Source organism: Choloepus didactylus, chromosome 2 (assembly GCF_015220235.1).
Source record: "Choloepus didactylus isolate mChoDid1 chromosome 2, mChoDid1.pri, whole genome shotgun sequence".
Classification (NCBI taxonomy): Eukaryota; Metazoa; Chordata; class Mammalia; order Pilosa; family Megalonychidae; genus Choloepus; species Choloepus didactylus.
The window spans coordinates 194334106-194356571 of NC_051308.1; the positions used below are offsets into that span (position 1 = coordinate 194334106).

A 22466-nucleotide genomic window follows, 5' to 3' on the forward strand; every position below is an offset into this window, starting at 1 on the left:
GAAGCCACATTCCTTAATGCAATCTTGTGGGGACAGATATATTAAGCTTTTTGATTAAGGTGTGACCTCTTGAACGTTCCCATGGAGATATGGCCATGCCCATTCAGGGTGGGTGTTGATTGTTTTACTGGAGTCTGTTAAAAGAGAACCCCAGGCCCAGACGCTTGCTGATGCTTTGAGATGCTAGCCCAGAGTTTGCTCTGGAGAAGCTAAGAGAGGACAAAACATCCCAGAGTAGCTGAGAGAGACTTCTGGAGAGATACTTGGAAGTTGACAGACATGCTCAGAGATGCTTGGAGTTGCAGACAGAAGGACATTTGGAGATGCTAAGTTAAGGATGCACAGGAGCTGAGAGAGGAGCTGAAACAGAACCCAGGACCAGCAGATGCCAGCCACGTGCCTTCCCAGCTGATAGAGGTGTTCCAGAAGCCATCGGCTGTTCTTCAGTGAAGATATCCTCTTGTTGATACCTTAGTTTGGACACTTTTATGGCCTTAGGACTGTAACTTTGTAACCGAATAAACCCTTTTTATAAAAGCCAATCCATTTCTGGTATTTTGCATTCCAGCAGCATTAGCAAACCGGAACAGACGGGATGCCTGACAGTTTGGGCTTATCAGAAACTCTTTCCTGGAATATGGATTTGAGAGCCAGACTGAATCAGTTGCTGATGGTGAGCATTTGAACTAAAGTCATGGAGGACTGAGCAGGGTTGGGACAGCCATTTTAGGTCATATGGAAGCTTCGGGAGCAAAAGGAGCCCAAGAGGAGCAGCAGAGAGACAGACCGAGCTCCTCCAGTTCCCATGTTGCTGGTAGTATCCTTACAACAAACCTCATTCACTTAAACCAGCTTTAGTGAAATTGAGATTTAGATTTCCTGTAACCAAAATCTCCTTAGCTGTTACTCCAGGGCTCAAAACAACGATCCTATTTCTGTCAAAGGGGCTTTATTTATTTACCCCAAAAAAGAGAGTCCCAAAACACCAGTGATTTTTAAAATAGAGAAATTTCTTTCTAACTAGCCTAACATTCTGAATTTTGTTTTGTTCTTTAGCTTATTCCCTCCACTCCTTTTCTTGAACTGCCAAGCAGCAGAGGTTCTAAGTCAGTAGGAGTTGCATAAGGGGACAGCAGAGACCCAACCTCTCTCCCTGCTGAGGGAGAAGGCAAGTGCTAATATGAGGGGGAAAGAGAAAACCGGAGAATCCCTTCTCCCCAACCAGCTTAGAAGGCCAAATAGGAAAGAGTGCCCTGCATATTCCTTCTTTGATCAGAGTGGGGGGAATGGGGGTGAGGGAGAGGCAGAAGCTAATGCCTCACAGTCACAAATATTTTTGAAAGCCTATTATTGAACAGTAAATTGCAGCCAGTTGAGGCACAAATGGGAGATGAGACTGAAGTCAAGTGAATGAAGACGACGCCAGAACGAAGGAATAAAATGACCTTTTTAAAAAATGAAATGGCATTTACTGAGCACCTAATATATGTGTAGGCAAGATTCACACACTTCATTTAATCCTCACACCACCACCATGAGGTAGGCACTTTTATTATCCTGGTTTTACAGATTAAATAACTGACGTTTGGAGAGGAGGACAGCCTTGCCCCAAACCACACGGCGGAGCGGAGCTTTCCCCCAGGTCTCCCGGTCTCCAAGAGGCGCAGAGAGCTGCGTCGGCCTCTCCGCCCATAGGTGGAGCAGTTGGCGAAGGCCGGGTCCGCGGGAGCTGCGAGCTTTCAGCCCGAGAAAAGTTAGCGGAGGGGCCGAGGGGCTCCTTTCCAGCCAGCGCCCGCATGCTGCACGCCCTGCTCCGCGCCCTGCGCCCCCAGCGCTTCTGGAAGACCCTTCTGGCCCGCGGCTGCGCGTCCGACGGGGCGGCCGGAGGACCCGAGATCCAAGTGCGCGGCCTGGAGGGCCCAGACCAAGGTAAACGCACTGTTCCGGGCGCGCCTACGGGGCGGCTGGGGCGGAGCCGGGCTAGGATCCGGGGCTGAGGAGGGACAGAAGCCCGGAGCTGGTGCAAGGGCCGGAGTGATAGGTCGCGCGCCCACTCCACGCGGAAAGTCCGAGGGCAATAGGGGGAAGGCGGGTCTCTGAGTGCGTTTGAGGATTCGATCCCAAGTCTCTAGGCTCCCCCAAACCGCCCCAAGGCCCGGGAGGTGGATGACTGCCTTACTAGCCGCCCCGACCATAGTTGGGGTGGGACTGTCCGTTAATGTCGAGATCCCTCAACCCCTCAGAAGGTGACCTCAGACTGTGGGGAACGGGAGATGAGCCACACAGGAGAAAGACCGGGCACCAGCGACCCCCAGAAAGGAGCCTTAACATTTAGTTTCCTCCTCCGCCGCCCAGGGTCAAGGCGAAGTTCCCAAAGGCCCAGACGGCGGAGCCAATCCGGGTGGCGGGACAGGGGGCGGGGTGAAGGGAGGAGGAGAGGGGAGGGTAGAAGCGAGAGCGCGCGTCTCAGCCAAGCGTACAGGCTCTGCGGAGAGCTCGGGAGCTTCTGCGACCCGGTCCCTAGAAGGGCGGGATGTGGGGGTAGTTCTCGGGGTAATGGCCGAAAACACCTTCGATTGCGCGTTGTATTGCTTTAGGACCTAAGGTGTATTCGGTACCGTTAATCACGCTCCTCAGTCCACCGCGCCTTACCATCAATTTGGCAAGGCCTTACGCTGATCTTTGTTTTCCCCCCAATCCCATGCCCTCTTACTGGCGTTTGATGTAGCATTGTCTGTGTTGTGTTTTAATGTATACAATAACATTGTATTTCTTCCTTTGTGCGTGTGTGTGTGTGTGTGTGTGTGTGTGTGTGTGTGTGTGTAACACTACTTTTGAAGAGCTGCTTTCTAATTCTATGCTCCCTGCGGTTACAGACTATTCCCTGGTGTGCTTCCACCACCAGGGTGGGCTCCTAGGGGCGTTCCACATCCTACTGCACCATATGCTGAGAATTTCTCTGGCCATTTGGGATTGCTGGGCCTTAGAGAATACCCCATACTCTCATGCTTCCTTCACTGCCAAATGGCAACAGCCCTTGCCTTGAGATGGTTATGATTATTTTCCCCACTTTACAGATTAGGAGACTGAGGCACAGAGAGGTTAAGCAATTTGCCCAAAGCTCCACAGTTAATAACTGGCAGAGCCAGCACGTGAACCAGATCTGATTTCAAGGCCTGTGTTCTAAACCACCAGGTAAACTTTGCCCCTTCCTATAATTAAATGACTCAAAAACACAGACTTTTTTACATCGGTAAATACAAAATTACCATGAGTCAGACCTTTGGGCTCATTTATAAATAGCAGGTACTGTTTTATCCAGAAATTACAAAGATCAGCAGATTACTCTTATGCCCCTGCCAGAGGAGATAGGAGGAGGGAGAAAGTAAGAGGAGAGAAGGAAATGAAGTGAAGCAGCGGACAAGGCGTTAAGAAAGAGGCTCACAGACAGGAGAACCTCAGCAGAAAATGAAGCAGGATCACTTGATATTCCTGTTAGCAGCCACAGATTCTGCCTTTCACTTGGGCTGATGGCACAGGAGTGTTGTCACATTTTATCTGTTGTTGTTGAAAATGGGATTGGCTGGTTAAACATTCTCCACTATTCTTAAGCTTCTTTATTCTTCGTCATTCATTGCTCTATTCCAACTCCCTAGCTGAGCATTCAAAGTTCACCACAATCTGACCTTTCCACCTTATCTTCTCTACCCATGGGCTCCTTTTAAGCTGTGTTTTGTTCCTGCTATGACTCTGAACTTGGGTCCTCTCCCTTCCTCTCTGGCTATGTAAACCCTTCTGGGCCTTCTGGGCCTTCTCTTCCCTTTGTCCCTTTACTTTCCAAAATGTGTCTGAACTTATCTCCCTCAAAAGTTGTTAGTCTTTGAGAGTGAAAGTGGCTAGCTGTTACCTTGGGCAAATTCTGTTTTTTTTCTGGAGTTCAGTTTCCCCATCTATATACTACAGAGTTGTTAAATCAGTTAGTCTTGACACTTCCTTTTAGCAGTTTTTGTTGACTCCAACCCCCATCTCCTGGCCTGGTATCCAGGCCATCCAGAAAGAGTGACTCCAGTTCAGCTGCTCAGGAAGTGATTGATTAGTGGTATGGTGGATTTGGTAATAGTGGGGAAGGTGCAGTGCAGACGTGGGCTAAGAAGGCAGCAATGGGGGCTGAGTCCTCTCTGTTTCTCCAGTGCCTAGCATATATATTGCAAATTGAATGTTGTCAGATGAATGAGTGAAAGCCGAAGACACCCTGCCTGGCCCCTCAGGCCCCTAGCTTGGAGTTCATACCTCAGATTCAAGTTGATGCCTTAGACTTTCCCTACTACCTGGGCATTTTATCCTGCCCACCATACCCACAAACTGGCTAAGCACTTATGTGCTTCATCTCTTTTTACCCTAACAACAACTCTCTTATTATTTCTGTCTACAGATCAGGACATTGAAGGCCAAAGGGTAAAGTGACTTTGCCCAAGGCCATGGAGTTGGGACAGGACTGAGCCACAACTATCAGATCTGGCAACCAGCGTTCTGAGAAAGGGAGATAATGGTGGAGGGAAAGAAAGATGAGAGCCAACTGGAGAGAAAGGAAAGAGAGAACAGGAAAGTAGAGAGGAAAGTTCCTGTCAATCCCAAGACATCATGACTGTTTTCTATTGCCACTTACCAAATTACCATAAAGATTGCTGCTTAAAACAACACACGTTTATTATCTAACCGTTTCTGTAGGTCAAAAGTCTGGGCACAGCATAGCTGGGTTCTCTTTTTTGGGGTCTTACCAGCCTGCAATCAAGGTGTTGGCCAGGGCTGTAGTCCCATCAGAGGCTTGACTGGGGAAAGATCCGCTTCCAGACTCCTCAGGTTGTTGGCAGAATTCATCTTCTTATGGTTGGAGGATTGAGGTCATCCCTGTTTTTTTGCTGACTGTTGGCCAGAAGGCTTCTCTCAGCTTCTAGAAGCCACCCGCAGTTCCTTGTCACATGGCCCTCTCTCTAGTCCCTCTCACAGCATGGCAGTGTACTTCTTCAAAGCCAGAGATGGAGAGAGTGGCTCTCTGGTGTGTGCTCCCAAAATGGAGGCTTTTATGTATAGTAACCTAATCACGGGAGTCACATATCATCAACTTTGCCTTTCAACGTAACCTAATCTCAGAAGTGACGTCGCATCACCTCTACTATATTCTATGGGCTAGAAGCAAGTCAGAGGTCCTGCCCACACTCAGGGCTAGGGGATTATTCAGGGTGTGAAGATGGGGGCCACTCTGGGATCTGTCTGCTACAATGACCTTGGACCTATACTCTTTGTGGGTTTGTGAGACTTGGGTCCCTTAACCACTCTGATCTGGTTTCTCTGTATCTATCACAGTTCCCCTTCCCTGAAGTGGTGACATTTTCTTATCTAGAGCTCCAGAGCTAGGAGGGACCTTGGAGACATCTGAGCTCCTCTAGGAGCCTTCAGACCTGCTCGGCTCTAAGAGTTCTTCGCAGGTTTCTGAGATGCCAGAGGAAGCCCATCCTGCCTGAATGCCACGGTTCTCTGCCCTGGTCCATAGTGCTGTAACTCCTGGCTGGAAACCTGCCCCTTGAAAGCCCCGAAGATTTTCTTGGCCCTTTTCTGTGTCTGAGACCACTGGTCATGGACTGCTTGTTCTATAGACAAAGCTGGGGCCTGAGAGAACATAATGTCTTCTATAACATTATAGAAGAGGAGAAAATCCTAGAGGGGATGATGAAACTGCCCAGAGCCTGTCTGTCTTCCCCACACCTGGCCCAGATTGGGGGAGAGAGTTGAGACCACAGTCGGGTACAAGGGCCAGACTGTGGGAGGCCTTGTGAGCTGTGTTAATGACTTTTATCCTGAGGAAAAGGAAAGGGGAGGCACTGGCCCCATTGAGGGAATGAATGTGGTGGGGATGGAGAGAGCAACACTGAGGGCAAGAGGGCTGCTGTAGTTTCCTTGGCTGCTCAAGCAAATACCATGCAGTGATTTGGCTTAAACAAAGGGAATTTGTTTGCTCATGGTTTTGAGGTGAAGAGAAAGCCCAAATCAAGGCATCACCAAAGTGATGCTTTCTCTCCAAAGACTGTGGCATTCTGGGGCTGGCTGCTGATGATCCTTGGTCCTTAGCTTGTCACATGGCAAGGCACATGGCAACATCTCCTGGTCTCTCCCTTCTCTTCCAGATTCCATTGATGTCCAGTTTCTGGCTGTTCCCTCTGGCTTTCTATCTGTCTGAATTTCATTCTGCTTACAAAGGACTCCAGTAATAGGATTAAGACCCATCTTGATTGGGCTGGGCCACACCTTAACTGAAATAACCTCATCCAAAGGTCCTACTTACATTGGGTTATATATACCCATAGGAATGGATTAGATTTAAACACCTGTTTTTCTGGGGTACAAATAGCTCCAAAGTACAAGGACCAATTGAGTGATCCAAGGAAAAAGGGAGGAGCCTGTACCAGAGTTGTGGCTGTGAGGAGGGGTGTGAGCCGAAAGGTCTAAGATCTGTTGAAGAGATTGAATTGGCAGGGCTTGGGGACTGAATACATTTTGTGGGAGAGGGGGAGGGAGGTAACACAACTACCTGTCAAGTCTTTAGAGTGAGGTCATTTGCTCACCTAGGGAAGCCTCGAGCAGGAGCCTATTTGGGGAAGAAAGCATGTTCAGTTTTGGACAGGCCCGTCAAGTTGTCAAGCAGGCAGTTGGATATTCAAGTCTGGAATTCAGAGAGCTCTGGGCGGACCGGGTACATGTGTGTACACGAGGCATGTGGGCATGGAAGAGTTCTCCAAAGAGAAGGAGCAGATCAGCAAATGCATGCCGTCCTGACTCAACTACACCTCACACCACTCTCCTGTTCGCTCTGAACATCTCCAGTTCTAGAAGCCACCCTGCTGTCACTCATCTGTGAGGGCCTCAGGGCCCTCATCTGTGCTGCTCCCTCTTCCTGAAACAGCTTCTCTCCCTGACCCCCGTTTCCTCCCCCCACTCTTTGGTTCAACTCCTACTTAGCCCTCAGCTCTCAGCTTAAAGGTCACTTCTTCCTTCAGAAATCACCCCTGGCCTTCCACACTAGGATTTCCGTCACACACACACACACACGCCTCCCCCTTAATGCCTTGTCCTTTTTCTCTGTGCTCTCATTACAGATGGCAATTATTTGTTTAATGTCCGTGCTCTCTACCAGACTGTTGGTTCCATGAGGACAGGTCTGGCCCTGGTCTGTGGAATCAGTGTCTAGTACAGGGGCTAGCATGTGACATTTTGGAACTGGGTAGGAAAGAACCCTAAAAGGAGCCACCTGATAGGAAGAGGGCAGAGAATGGCCAGGAGGGAGGATGTATGTGGTCAGTAGGGCCGTTTGCTGCAGAGAGGTTGAGAGGAGGATGGAAATATGTCCCTTGGTGAGTGATGTGGTCATATTTGGTCACTTTGGTGAGAAGTGGGGGTAGAAGCTAGATTAGAGAAGGTTTAAGTGAGTGCAAGGTAAGAGAGTGACGAAACTAATATAGAAAACTGTTTCATAAAACTTGGCTGTTCCTGGTGAAAAAACATCCCACAGATAGGACAAGGGTTATTCTTTTCTCAACAGGGCCACAACCTCAGTCTGACAGAGATTTTGGATTCAGTTGCCAGGTTCCAATGACAAAGGGCAGGCTGACCTGCCCGGTGAGTATGCAGTCAGCAAAATCCAGACTGCTGGAAACCCTCCGGGCCAAATGTCTCAGGTTTTTCAATAGATTGATATTAAGGGAGAGACAGGGTTAGAAGGAGAACCCTGAGGCTGTCAGCAGGTTTTGAAAGACACATCAAATTGTTAAAAATTAACAAGTCTATAAACTATGGTGCATAGGGATGCACAACTGGGTGATAAAATTATGAAGAAATGCACCGAAGTGATTCCTATGAAAGTTAGAAAAGTGGTTACTTTTTGGGGGGAAGTGGTTATTTTTGTGGGAAAGAGGGTTTCCAGGGTGGCTGGCCCCATTCTATTTCTTGATCTGGGTGGTGTCTACCAGGGCCTTTGCCTTATAGTAACTCATTAAACTCTAGAGGAAAAAGAAGGTTGGCTCTGAATGTGAAGAGAGAACCATGATGGAGGGGGGTGTGAAATTGAAGAAGGCATATGTGTGTGCACATGAAACAAGGGCAGACGCAGGCAGGAGACTCTTGGCCATTCTTGTGCCTCTCCACTCTTTGGCAAGCCCTTGCACTTCCTCCGTAAGGCAGAAAGGGCAAGGGTATTCTCTCCATTTTACAGTTGGGAAAACTAAGGCCCAGGGGGAAGCAACGTGCCCCAAGTCATACAGCCCTTCTACGGCAGAAGCCACCCAGACCCCAGGCCTCCTGCCCGGGAGTGAGCAGGACTGGCTGGCTCACCCATGGCTGCCCTCTCCCCTGCAGGGATCACTGAGATCCTGATGAACAGACCACGCGCCCGCAATGCCCTGGGGAACATTTTTGTTGGCGAGGTGAGAGGGCAACCCCTAGGTGGGCTGGGGCTGGGCTGGGAGGTATCTGATGGGGTGTCCCCTGCAGCTCCTGGACGCTCTGGCCCGGCTGAGGGAGGACCGACAGGTGCGTGTCCTGATTTTCAGAAGTGGCGTGAAGGGCGTGTTCTGTGCAGGTAGGTTCCTTCCCCTGCTCCCATCCCAGGGTCCTGCAGGGCTCACTCCATCCTGCAGGGGCCCGGGGAGGCCTCAGGTCAGCTCCAGCATAGGACTCATTATTCCCATTTTAGAGATGTAAAATAAAAGACAAGAGAGCTGGAAGTCCCTGCCTAGGATCACACAGCTAGGAAAAGGTAGAGCACAGTTTGAAATTGACCTGTCTGGCCCCCAAATCCTTGTTCTTTCCACTATACCATGCTCTGTTCTGACCCTTCATTCAACATGGAGGGTTTGACTCCAAAGATACTTACAAGGTCAGTGGCCAAGATGGGGCTCTGTGCTCCTTTGCCCCCCTCAGGGTCTCCATCCCTGTGCTCCTGCCTCACCTCATCCAACAGGTCCTCACAAGTGGGTGCCATGATCTTCCATTTCACAGGTGGGAAGTTCCTCAGCCCAGGCCCACGGCAAGAAGCAAGTCAGTGAGAGATGAGCTGAGAACCAACTCCTGGCAAGATGGTTGGGGAGTGGGCAACAGGGGTCTCTAGGGAGATGGGAACAGGCTGTGGGGAGATGGGGAGGACCAATTCTCAGGGGCTTCCAAGGGAATGTGACTCAGTCCCCTAGGTCTCAGCTGCCAGGGCCAGGTTGCCCAGCTTGGGGTCTGCTCCTGCCTCTCCTCCATCAAGGCCAGTTCATGCCCCTCATTCCCCGAGAGGGGCAGCAGGAGGCTTGGGTCTGCTCCTGACTTCTTCTGGAAGGCTAGTACCTGCCTTTCTCTCGGCTCAGTTCCACCGTCTGTCACTGAAGGGGCTGGAACTAATCAAAGACTTCCAAAGACTCTCCCAGCTCTGACCTTCCACAGGCTAGCACTTGAGGATTCCATGTTCATCCCTCACACCCACCTCAGCCCCGTCTCCTGGCCTTTGCTGAACACCCTCCCCCACAGTTCCTTGACCACCATGACACTATATTCTGTGCTCATTTCTCAGTTCTCATCTTGCTAGGCTTCTCGGCTCCCTCAGACCCCACTGACAGACACCCCTTCTTCTGCTGGCTTCTTTGACCCCACTTTCCTGATGTTTTTCCTTCGCTCTGGCTGCTCCTCCTCAAATCTGCTTTGCAGCCTGGGATTCTGCCATTCATGGGTCACTTTCCCAAGGGCTGTCACTAACCCCTCGCCATTGCAGATGCAGACTTGAAGGAGCGGGAGCAGATGAGCGAGGCTGAGGTGGTGGTCTTCGTCCAGCGGCTCCGAGGCATGATGAACGAGATTGGTGAGGGTCTGGGGTGGGGTGGAAGGGGGTGTTCAGGAGATTCTGCTGCTCCCAGCCCCCATCCCACACCTTACCCTCTAAAGATAGGATGGTTTCTGTTGTGAGCTCTGTGGGGAGACATGACTCCCCCAAGGACAAAGGAATTCTGTAAGGAAGAGGATGACAAGAGGATTCAGAGGACATTTCTCCCAGCCTTTGTGCCTTGCTTGGTCTGATCCACCTGCCATTAGGCCTCAGGCCCTGCCATTCCAGAGGAATCAAAGTTCACCGAACACACTTTCAGGCTTTGAAAAATACGTTTCCTTTGTCTGGAACACCCCTCCTTAGCCACCTAAACTTTTACTCATCCTTCAAGGCCTAAAGTGCCTTCTCCAGAAAGCCTTCCCTGACCCACCCTCCAAGCTTCCTTTTATGAGAGCACTTATTACCCTGGGTTGTCAGTTCCTGTTTACAGGTCTGCCTGCCCCATTAAACTGAGTCCTGTGGGGGCAGGGGCCAGGTCTGATTCAGTTCTGTGTTCCAACAGAGCCTGGCATACAGACCAAGGAGGGAGACAGCAGAAAAGCAGTTCCAGGTCTTTCCAGCCCATCCCCTCACTCCCAACACCCAGCTGATCCCACCACTTTCCCTGATGGGAAAACCAATTCCCAAGATAACATAGGTGAGGTACCAGGTGAGGTTCCCCAAACCTGGAACCTAAGAGGCCCTGTGTCCCAACCAGCTTGCCCTTCTCCAGCCATGAGTCCTTGTCCAGGTCCTGCCAAGGCCTTGCGGGCTGAGCACTTCTTTATCTCTACAGCAGCCTTCCCTGCGCCCACCATTGCAGCTGTGGATGGGTTTGCCTTGGGTGGGGGCCTGGAGCTTGCCCTGGCCTGTGACCTCCGAGTGGCAGGTATGGGGCAGTGGGTAAGGTGAGGTGGGGTGGGGTGAGTGAAACAGGGTAAGTCTGAGGGTTCTGCAAAGCCAGCCGGTGCACTTGGCCTTCCAACAAAGAGCAAAACTGGAGGCAGGGTGGGGAAACAAGAGGGCGCTCGGGCAGAAGCTGGTTCCCTTTTAGCCCGGCTGCCGATTGCTGTAGTACTCGTCACTGCTCAGAACCAGCTTCCCTCGTCTCATGAACATTTCTACCAGCCTCAAAGGGTTGGCGAAAAGAGCATAGGGGCGAAGGCTAAGGTGGCCAAAGATCAGTTGTTCAACCTGCCAGTTCTGCCCAAGGTTAGCTGTGTTTGTCATGTCTTGAACAAAGGTGAGCCACAGAGGCAGTATGTCCCGTACCAGCTTATCACAAATACGCCTTGGCAGGAACATTGCCCTTTGGTTCACTGGTACCAGCTAAGGATTACACAGTAATTGACTTTCATTTGAAAAATGGATAGAGGGCATGAAGAGGATAATGGATCACTTCTTAAATGTGACTGACTTGGTGGTAAGGCTCACCCTTTCTTCCCCTTTCTGCTTTCTCCTGCCACCCCAGGAAGGACATTTAAAAATGTGTAACGCTGGGCATAAAGGTAGCTTCTATCTGCCAAATACAAAGAGAAGGAATTGACCACATGGTCTGGCACCAGAATTATCAGGCCAGGTCACAGCCCCAACTCATCTTACCTGCCCATGTTTCAAGCAAGGGTTTTGGTGATGAGTAAAAGAGACAGTGAATGTAAAACCCATCATAAGCAGCAGTGATGGCTGTTTCCTTCTGCCCACATTGCATGGTTCAGATGGTTAGTGCTGAGGGAATTCAGAAGGCAAGAGAAGCCTGTGGGGTGGGACAGTCAAGGTGGGCCTCTCAGAAGTAAAACTCAGGAGAATGTAGCCTGGCCACAGTCAGGGAAATTTCAGAGACTCAAAAAGGTTGAGACTTGCCTGCTGACACCCACCTCTATCAGTTGGGCAGGTGGGATAAGAGCCTGGGCCTCCTGGCCCCCAGGCTAGCGCTCTTCCCAAAGTACAAGGCAGAGTGTGGAGACGTCTGGCTATGGTTGGACCATGAGGAGCTTATGAAGAAGGTAGCTGAAGGGGCTGATGGAGACCAGAGGCAGGTGTCTCCTCTCCCCCTGGGACCAGCCCTGGAGGCTGGAGCAGGGGCTTCACTCTGTTCTGTTTAAGCAGCTTCCTCGGCTGTGATGGGGCTAATCGAGACCACCCGAGGGCTCCTCCCAGGGGCAGGTAACTTCACCACAGCACCCATATCCCCTTTCTCCTTTGCCTGCCCAATTCCAGTCTCTCCAGGGTCCTTCCTGCTTTCCTCCTTTGCCTTGTGTTCTGGGCCCTGTCTTCCCATCCTAACTCAGAATCTGATCCTCTGAGAGGACACTGTTGACTCCCAAGCTGTATTAGGGGCCTTCTCTGGGCTCCCACTCTCTATACTGATTCCCTACTCCCATCCCCCAATCCTGGCAGGAGGGACCCAGCGGCTGCCTCGCTGCCTGGGGGTGGCCCTGGCAAAGGAGCTCATCTTCACGGACCGCCGACTGAGTGGGACGCAGGCCCAGGCACTGGGGTTGGTGAACCACACTGTGGACCAGAATGAAGAGGGCAATGCAGCTTACCACCGGGCACGAGCCCTGGCCCAGGAGATCCTGCCACAGGTACAGTGGCAGCCTGGCACAGGAGGGAGGGCCTGTGCCACGGAGGGGCTATAAGCAGGAAAGCTGAGGGGAGACCTGGGAAGGCCCGGTGTGTTCCGTGCAGCTAAGATTCATTCACCCCAAAACATAAAATTAACCATCTTTGGAGGTTTTGCATCCATCCAGCCATCCAGTAAACAAATTTGAATTTTGAATTGAAATGAAAATTGAATTCTGAGGAACTGAAATCAAAATGGGCTTGAAAGCCCTCAAGGCAGCACTGCTCAAAAGAACTTGCCATGGTGACAGAAACATTCTATAGCTGTGCTGCACATTACGCTAGCCACCAGCTACATGGAGTTAAATTAAAATAAAATTAAAAATTCCATTTCCCTGTTGTGGTAGCCACATTTCAAGATCTCAGTAGCCATGCATGGCTACTGACTACCCCAGTACCACCTTAAAGTGTCCCAAAGACTGTGAAAAAGCAGGACTCTGAAGTGGATACAGAACTACCAGCTCATCTTCCCTACTACGCTATATAGTGCAGAAAGTCTTGAAATACATCATGCAGGGCATGTCTTTTAAGACTCACTGATTGATTAATCTTTAAAAATCCTCACAAAGCTCCTAAAAGTGTAGCCCCCTGTGCCAGTTTAGATGTATTATGTCCCCCCAAAAGCCATATTCTCTAATGCAATCTTGTGGGGCCAAACCTATTAGCGTTGATTAGGTTGGAATTTTTTGGTTGTCTTTCCATGATGATGTGACTCAATCAACTGGGTGAAACATTTGATTAAATGATATCCATGGAGACGTGGGCCCTGCCCATTCAGGGTGGGCCTTAATTTCACCACTAGGGTCCTAGAAAAGAGCTCACAAACAGAAGGAGCTCAGAGCAGCTGAGAGGGACATTTTAGAGAGAAGCTAAGAGCTGACATGTGGAGATGCTTAGAGATGTTTGGGGATGCTAGCCCAGAGTTTGCTCCAGAGAAGAGAAGAGAGGACCCCAACGCTTAGATGCACAGGAGCTGAAGAAGCTAAGAGAGACCCAGAGACATTTTGGAGAAAGCTATTTTGAAACACAACCAGGGAGCAAAGGACTAGCAGACGCCAGCCACGTGCCTTCCCAGCTGACAGAGGTGTGCCAGATGCCATTGGCCATTCTTCAGTGAAGGTATCATCTTGTTGATGCCTTAGTGTGGACACTTTTATGGCCTCAGAACTGTAAATTTGTAACTTAAAAATCCCCTTTATAAAGGCCAATCCATTTCTAGTATTTTGCATAATGGCAGCATTAACAAACTGGAACACACACACACACCCTCCCCAAAAGGATTAGACTCATCAGGAAGCAAGTGTAGGACCTGCCCAGGGGCAGCCCTACCAGCTGCAGGTGCAGGCCCTTCAAGGCTGAGAGGTTCTGCTGGCTTCTCACTACTCTAAGGGGACTTGGGGGTAAGGGGGGGGGGGGGGTCCAGAGTTTCCTTACGTTTATGAAAGCAGCTGAATTGAAGCTGGGCTTGACTAACTATAATAAATGTTGACTTAGTCCACACTGAATACTTCCCATCCATTAAGCACAATGCTAGGTACTTTAATACAGTGTCTCAGTTATTAGAAGAATCCAGTTGAGTTGATTATCCCCATTTTATTTGTGAGGATACAGACCCAGAAAGGTTAAGAGACTTGCTCATCAAGGTCAAAGTAATTGTTTTACCAGAAAAAAGACAATACTGGTATTTTGACTTTTATTTTGCATAATATAGAATACAGTATTAAAACTGATGTTTTATTTTTACAAGTACAGAATATGTATAAATTTTTAAAACTATGAAATATTTAATGTATTTCAAATACAAAAATGTACAAACATGTTGTAAAATAAAGTTAAAATATAAACCTACAAAAACGTTAACCATACATTATCATTCTAATATTAATAGATAAAAATATTTGAATTAATCTTGAAAATAAAAGTATTTTATTTTGTTAAAAAAAAAAAAAAGAAACTATTTCCCCTCTGTCTCCTTCAAATTTAAATAATCCTACTTCTTTTGATATTTTTAAATGGGACAGAAACTACAACTTTTTAAAATTGATAGTGGGTTTGGTTTAAAAGAAACCATTTGTCTTTTTTTGTTTGTTTGTTTGTTTCATCATATAAAAATGGAGACTCTGATGCCATTACCTGGGGCAATTTTAGTATTATCAGGTTTATATTACACTTGTTTACAAAGTCTCTGAATCAATACCAAACTTGGTGTAACTCAAGGTAATTATTGATTACAGCTTTGACAGAGGGACCCAACTAGCTAGACTTGCAGACTGTGCAGGGTTTCTCTTTTTGCATAAAGTGAGTAACCAGATCTTTGAGCTTGATCTTAAGACGACTCAGATTTCAGATTTTCAAATATACTGAAATAATGCTATTATTCCAATATAATAAAATTCAGTAGTTAAAAGTAGATTTCAATACCAAAACACCAGCATACCAAATACTAGTACTACACTAATTTCACAACCTGAAAAACGAAACTTTCCAATTTCCAGCTTATTAAGGATGAGAGGATTCCCGATTGGGGTTAGCATGAGGGATGGTGTGTTAGATGGCCACCATCTAGTGGACAAAACACGCATACTAGGACATCAAATGGTTCAAGAGCTTACCCAGCTCAGAAAGGACTGTCAATATTATAGATCTGCATCTCAACATTCTTGATTTTCCTCTTAAATATGTCACCCTCTGTTATCAGTTCCAAATAACAGGTGAAATTATCAATTACATTTCTAACACTCCTCTTAACATACACATATAGCCACACACCCCAACAAATAAACACACACCTATTTATATATACTGTTTTAAACATTTTTTGATGAAAAATAAATTTATTTTTTAAGTAGTTGCCTAAATACTAATAATACATATTCATGGCAAGTAATCAAATAGGACAGATGAGTAAGAAGTACCTTTTGCCCAGAACTGTCCCAGTTTTAAAACTGAAACTGTTATATCCTGATTACCCTCCTTGGTCACAGACAAACCAGGGTAGTTAGTCACTACCTGATTCCCAACAACCCCCGATTCCCAACCCCTCTCCCCCAAAATTACCATTGTTAAAGGTCTGCATAGTATCCCAGAATTTTTCACTACATAAGAATACACACACACACACACACAACTCTTACAAATTTAAATAACTCTAAACTCCATTTAATGATGTGGTAGAGACAAGAAACACATTTTTAGAGCCTAATCCAGTTCTGACATGTTTTAAAAGCATTTAAAAACAAAAAAACTAAAATATGCACAGTAAAGAATTCAAACAGTATGGAAGAATATAAAACACGAAGTGAAGGTTTCCATTTCCCCTGACCCTTATCCTCAGAGATAATAAACCACTATTATGTTTTTTTATATATCCTTCTAGAGAAAAAAAGGTGTGCTTATACCAACACATTTTATACAAATAGAATCATAATATACACACTAGTATGTTCCACCTTGCTTTTTTCACCTAATGTCTTTTCAAGATTTTTCTATTTCAGCCCATTCTTTTAAACTTTTTCATTATTTAACCAGTACCCTAATGATGAATGTTTACACTGTTTCCATCTTTTTGTTATTGCAAAATAGCTGGAGTGAATAACTCTGTACATATCTTAGTGTGCTTCTGGAAGTACATCTGTAGGGTAAATTCCTACATGGAGTTACAAGATCAAAGGGCATTTGCATCTGAAGTTTTACATTTTTGCTCAATTGCCTTTCAGAAGTGTTGTATCAGTCTTACACTCCAATCAACAAGGTACGCAAATACTGTTTCCTCAAATCTCAGGAACTTGGACATGATCAACTTTTAATTTTTTCTAGTCTGAGAGATGAAAATGGGTACCTCATTTTAACTTGCATTTCTTTAACAGTGAAGCTGACTTTTTTTTTTTGAGTGAAGGTTGAACTCAAGGGGATGACAAGGTCAAGGTTAAAGGTCAAATTTAAGGCCCAGATCAGAGCAATAATATAAACACATTTATGTTCCTTTTTGTGTGAATGACCTTTTCACACCCTTTGTGTATGTTTAAAATAAGTTAGATTATAGCAGCTTTTTGTAAGTCAAGGAAATTAGTCTGTTATGAGTATTGCAATTTTTTCCCCAGTCTTTGACTTTTTGCCTATTATTCATGGTATTTTTCCAATCTGAAATTTTTTCATTTTTATGTAGCTAGCTTTTTCACTTATGGCTTCTATGTTAACAGACTAAAAATCCTTGTCTTTTTCTGATAAAGTCCTACTTATAAACACTTCATGTAACAATATGAATAATATAGAAGTAAATGCATTTCTTGCCTACAAGTGGGGTTAGTGATAGAGTGCCAGAGCTGCTGTAGCACATATTACTTGGAAGCAAAGAACAGTGATTTAACATTCTAAAATGGCCATTTGGATGTTGCGTCCAAGTGGCTGTATCAAAATGCTCCCCTGGGATATCAACCCAGGCCTGTCAGACTCCACAGCCCAAGTTCCTAACCTTGACTTTTTTCACTCTGCTCGGGTAAAACCTACTTGCAGTAGAAGCTTAACATTTATTGAGACAAGGGTTGAGTCTTGGGAGGAGGCAGAGGAAGGGGCAACAGTGGGAAAGGTGCCTGGGAGTCAAACTCACCAAATCCAGGCTTCACCACTGACTCACTGAATGAATGTAGCCAACTGCTTCACCTCCCTGAGCCTCAATTTCACACCTGTAAAATGGGTGATTAATGATGGCACCCACCTGAAAGGGTGGTTGGCACTGTTAGATAAGCCTGTGGGAGAGAAAGCACTTTGTAAACTGTGGTGTTTGTACATGTTGGAGGGATGGACTGGATGACAGGAATGCCAGATGGTCTGGATTGGAAGAAGGATCAGGGATCAGAATCCAACTTCCAATTTTACAGAAAGGAAACCTCGGCTGAGAGGTAGTAGGGACTAACACTAATGAAACATAAAATCAGTAGCCAGACTAGACCCAGGCCTCTGCCACCCTGCCCAAGACTTGTCCCCCTCAACTGAGCTTTTCTTTTCTCTAGGCCCCCATTGCTGTGCGGCTGGGCAAAGTAGCCATTGACCGAGGAATGGAGGTGAGAAGGTTCTGGGTCAGGACTTGGGCCCATTAAGGTCAATGGGGTGCCGGCATGCAATGTACAGACTCACAGCACAGCTGGGAAGAATTCAGAGGGGCAGGAACTGGACTTGTCTAACAGACTTTGAGGCTGACCTCGCTCTCATTGTGCCTCTGTTTACCCAACTACAAAAAAAGTTTGATTGTTGGTATTCCTAATTACATTTAAACCTCATCTCTCAGAAAGGGTAAATGACTTGCCCAAGGTCACAGAGCAAATAAGCAATAAAAACTCAGGTCTTTGTGGCTCCCAGTCCATGTTTTTTAGTTTTGCTGGCAGTCAGTAATGGGGCCTCACAGCAGGGTTCAGAGTATAGCCTTTGGTGCAACAAATCCATCCCTGGATATCAACTTACTCAATGATTCATTCATCACACATTGAATCTAGACCTGAGCTGAAACGGGAACAAAGAGACGAGCCAAACATGGTGGGGAAAGAGGCATATATGGACACAAAATCACTAATAAAAGATCAATGGTACCAAGTGCTTGAGTAGACTCCTTCTCCCCCTAGAGATGTTAGAGTTGTACTGTCCATATGGTAGCCACATGTGGCTATTTAAATTTAAATTAATATAAAGCAAATAAAATAATTCAGTTCCTCCTTTACACTAGCCACATTTCAAGTGTTCAACAGCCACGCTGACTAGTGGCTACAGTATTGGGCAGTACCGAGTTAGAGAGTTTTCTGGACTTGGGCCCTGGAAAGGATGAAAATTCCAGAAAGAGGGAACAGTGGGAGCAAAAGCACACAGGTGTACAGTAAGTAGCTCAATAGAATGGGACTGAAAGGCAAATGAGATGTTAGGGATACAGGCTCTGGCACTGGACTGTCTAAATTCAAAGACCTCCTCTTTCACATACTACTGTGGCCTTCAACTACTTACCAGCCTTTCTGTGTTTCCGGTTTCTCAGCTATATAATAAGGATAATAATCCTTGTGAAAAGTAAATGAGTTTACACAAGCACATGCACACACAAAGTACTTCTCTCAGAACAGGGCTTGTTATGAATGGGTTCCCTCTCCAGGTGGGGAACTCTATAGCATATTCATCTCAGTTCATATGGACTAGTAGTGTATGGTAAGCCTCAGCAATTCTTTGCTGAAGGAATCTATGAAACAGTAGGAAACAGTGTAGGTAGTAGGGCTGGGCTGGCTCCCAGGGGGATGCTGATCCAGGTGGCACTTCTTTTCAACAGGTTGACATCGCATCAGGGATGGCCATTGAAGGAATGTGCTATGCCCAGGTATGTGGCTGCTGCCAGTCCACGCATGCTTGTTAGTAGAGGCAAGGTGATTGTGTAGCAGGTGACCAATTTTAAAGGTTTATCTTAAAGGTTTATCCCAGCCGAAAGGGTTTGACTCTATGCCACCCCCATCCTTATAATTAACCTGGGGTGGTACCATGAGAACCACACTGCTTCTTTCTGGAACTGTACGCATCCTGCTTTACTTGATACCCAGAATCACAAGAGAACACAGCAGTACTTGACAAAGATGAAAAACAGCTTGTCACTGAATCAGTGGCTGCTGTAGATTTTAGGCTAGAGTTGGGAAGTCAAGGCCTGCAGGCTGTGTGTTTGCTGGTGGGACTGTAAACCTCTTGGGGAAATAAAGATACCATCTCCTAAGCAGTGGGTCCTGGAACTTGCAGAGCCCAGTATAAACCAACTATACACAAAGATTCAAACCCAGATTTCTTACTGCAAAACCTAGTCTTTCTTCTCTACTGAGCAGCCTCTGATCAGCAGTCTACTGATGAGACTGTTGCAGGAAGTAGTGAGCTCTCCAGAGGCACAGAAGCAGTGTGCAAATAAAGGCTAATGGCAATGGAGCAGTGGTCCTAGAGAGACTGAACCTGCCAAAGGTAGTAGGCCTTTGCATGACCTGAGCCTAGAGTCCAGAGACAACAGAAACACTAGAACCCTGGCTCTGTCATGAGCTGGGCAAGCTTGAGCAAGTATTTTTTTGGCCTCTGGCCTTGTTTGTAAACTAATATTCTGTATGTTGTTGCAGAACATCCCAACCCAGGACCGGCTGGAGGGCATGGCAGCCTTTAGAGAGAAGCGACCCCCCAAATTTGTTGGCGAGTGACCCCTATTTAACCTTAAGCATGGAGATGCATACCTTAAGGGGCAGAATTTAGAAAGAAAATTTGCAGCAGGACTGCCCTCATCATTTAACCTCTCCTGGCTTCAGTTTCCTCACAAGAACGATATGGACATAAAATGTATGGCATGGTGACTGGTACTAACAACTGCTGACCATGCCACCTACTGTGTTACTTTCATAATTCCTCATCTTGGCTAGATCATCACTGGGGTCAGGTTTGCTCTGTCTCCATCTACTCAAAGATAAGCTGTGGATTAAAACAGACCCCCTGAGCCTTAGTACAGTGGGTTCCAGTGCTCTGACCTCTGCCTCTCAGTAATCAGGTGCTCACCAAAGATGGCAAGAGATTGGAAGAAACCCCCCATTTTCTTCCTCTGTACAATGGAGATAATAGGTAAACCCTAGCATTGGTTGCGCATGGGTCAGAAGTCACATGGCTTTGGTTCAGATCCCAGCTGTCTGCCAGTTGTTCACTATGTGACCCTGGACAAGTTATTTAACCTCTCTGCTCAGCTTCCTCATCTGCAAAATGAAGCTGTTCTGAGGATTAAAAAACAAACAAACAAACAAACAAACAAAACCAGCTAACATTCAGTAAACATGAGTTTATTGCTAATTTACAGTGTTCTTGAGAGGACCAAATGAAATCATTGCTGTGAATGTCTTGTGAACTGTAGGTGGCAGGCAAATCTTTGATGGCTACATTGAATAGCCTTCAAGAGCACTGAATAGGGATCAGCTAACTCTGATGGAGAGGGGAGGGTTGGTAAGTGGGCAGATAACATTGGATCAACGCCTGAAGGATGAATAGGTGTTTGAAGCAAAGAAGAGGAAAGGCTGATGAGCAAAGGTGAGCAAGAGAATGACAAACCTAGAAAATGAAGGGTTGCTGATATGCACAAACCTAACACCAGTCTCAGTCCCTCCTCTTGTCCCAAGGCAGGGAAAAAACAGTTGTGACCTCGTGGTCTTCTCTATCTGGATCTGGGCTCTGGCTGAGCTTCCTGAGTCTAGAGGACTTTACTGCCTAGGCCTCCCTGAACATCCAGCTATTGCCAGGACTGGCCAAGAGTCATGAAACCATGGACACGGAAACTGTATTTTCTGTGAAACACAGCCTCAAACACAGTACAAACCATCTCAGAAGTTTTTTGTGTGTGTTTTTTATATTTGCTGCTAAATACAAATGTGCCCCAAGGTTGTGCTTACACTCTGAAAGGAAGAGTAATACAGAAGAACACAAGAGAGCAACTTAAAACTTACTGAACTTTCTTTTTCTCATCTGTTAAATGGGGAGAATAAGACTTACCTGAGCAGAGGATTGTTGAGAATAAGACAAGAATGGAAGGAGTGTCTGGTGTAGAATTTGGCTTCAATAGGCACTAGTTGCCACAACACATCCTCACATTAGCACAAGAGAGTATCTGGTCAATGTTGCAAGTTACTGGAATCCAGGTCAGGAAACCAAGACACCCTCTTTTTTGGATCTTGCAGGAGAAAGATAGAAAATACAGTACAGCTTAAAGACTGTGGAAGGAAGTAGGTTACAAACTCCATTTAGCCAGTCAGACACTGGTGAGCAATAGTTTGGAATATGGTTTAAAATAAGTAAGAACGAGCTTCTTTTCCATTTAATTACAAAAGAAGGTACATGTTTAGTTAAAAGCCTGGACCAAGCCAGCCTAAAAACACAAAAATCTAGCCCCAAAATATGCTATTAATCAAACAGGAATTTACTTTTGTTTTTTGAAAAACCTAACTTAAACAGATGAAGGACAAAATATGTCTCAGTTACCAATAATAAGGTAGGGAAGGCATTCATATTTTATTCCACAGAGCTTTGCAGAGGACACACACACAAAAAACTTCTGAGGTGGTTTGTAACTGTGTTTGAGGCTGATTCTCAGAAAAGCCCATACTTTTCTTGACTCTTTGCTAAACAAAAGCACACTTGAAATCTTTGTCAAAGACATTGGCTCCTCATTTTCCTCCCAGTTTTAGTCACATTTCCACCCAAATCAGAATTTTAAGGGATTGAGATTTATAATCCCTGTACAATCTTACATTTAAATACTCTATTCTCAGCCCTAAAGCTCACCCACCCCCACCAGCACACCCACTTATACAAAATGCTCTGCACACTCTACGAATTAGACTGAGGGAAAAAAGCCAAAAGTAGAATGCCCAAAAACTGTAAAAAATATATTTCCCTTCCTTCTACCCCTCATATGGAAGGTACTTTGATATCTTCAACAGAAGCTCCATTTTCCAAATAACACATCTGTAAGCATACATTTCCCAAAGCTTTTTCCATGTACTGCTATTCCAGTAGCTTCACACATGTAGGAATGACATATACTCAGAATATTTCTTCAAACATGAAATTTAATATAAACACCAAGGTCTCCCTGTAGGTCTTCCTTTCATCTACTGAAAAAACAGGTCCCGATTCCCTGACAAATCCAGCTGGTCTTGTGCAAACAACCAGTCAAGAAGTCAGCCAGGACTAGAGAAAAGGAACTGGCACAGCTGTTCTGATGCAAGCTCACATGTCTTTCCAGAGAGACCATGGTTTGGTTTGCTTTTTCAGAATTGCTAAAAGGATGTCCCCAGAATGATTCCAACTTGATTTGGGTTTATGGCTTTATCATATAAATTCAACCTTTCTGTAACATGGAAAATCAACAATAAAACACCAATGAGGTGGCCAACTCACAATGGCTGATGACAACTGGTTTCAA

At 46.3% G+C, this 22466-nt stretch overlaps 1 protein-coding gene across 9 annotated transcripts; it reads left to right on the forward strand.

Annotated features, from left to right (window-relative positions):
• Positions 1 to 1631: 1631 nt before the first annotated feature.
• ECHDC2 (enoyl-CoA hydratase domain containing 2) lies at positions 1632 to 22456 on the forward strand. Of its 9 annotated transcripts, none has more exons than XM_037827209.1 (11): positions 1636 to 1929; positions 8407 to 8474; positions 8542 to 8629; positions 9800 to 9886; positions 10413 to 10547; positions 10686 to 10778; positions 11993 to 12052; positions 12287 to 12474; positions 17521 to 17571; positions 18813 to 18860; positions 19630 to 22456. In XM_037827209.1, exons 1-11 carry the CDS (start codon positions 1797 to 1799, stop codon positions 19705 to 19707), a joined length of 1029 nt encoding a protein of 342 aa, XP_037683137.1. In that variant the 5' UTR covers positions 1636 to 1796; the 3' UTR covers positions 19708 to 22456. The 9 variants fall into 9 exon arrangements, with proteins under 9 accessions (XP_037683135.1, XP_037683137.1, XP_037683136.1 ...); XM_037827210.1 differs by having other exon boundaries at positions 1640 to 1929; positions 11996 to 12052; XM_037827211.1 differs by adding an exon at positions 7595 to 7671 and having other exon boundaries at positions 1792 to 1929; positions 10413 to 10778.
• Positions 22457 to 22466: the final 10 nt, after the last annotated feature.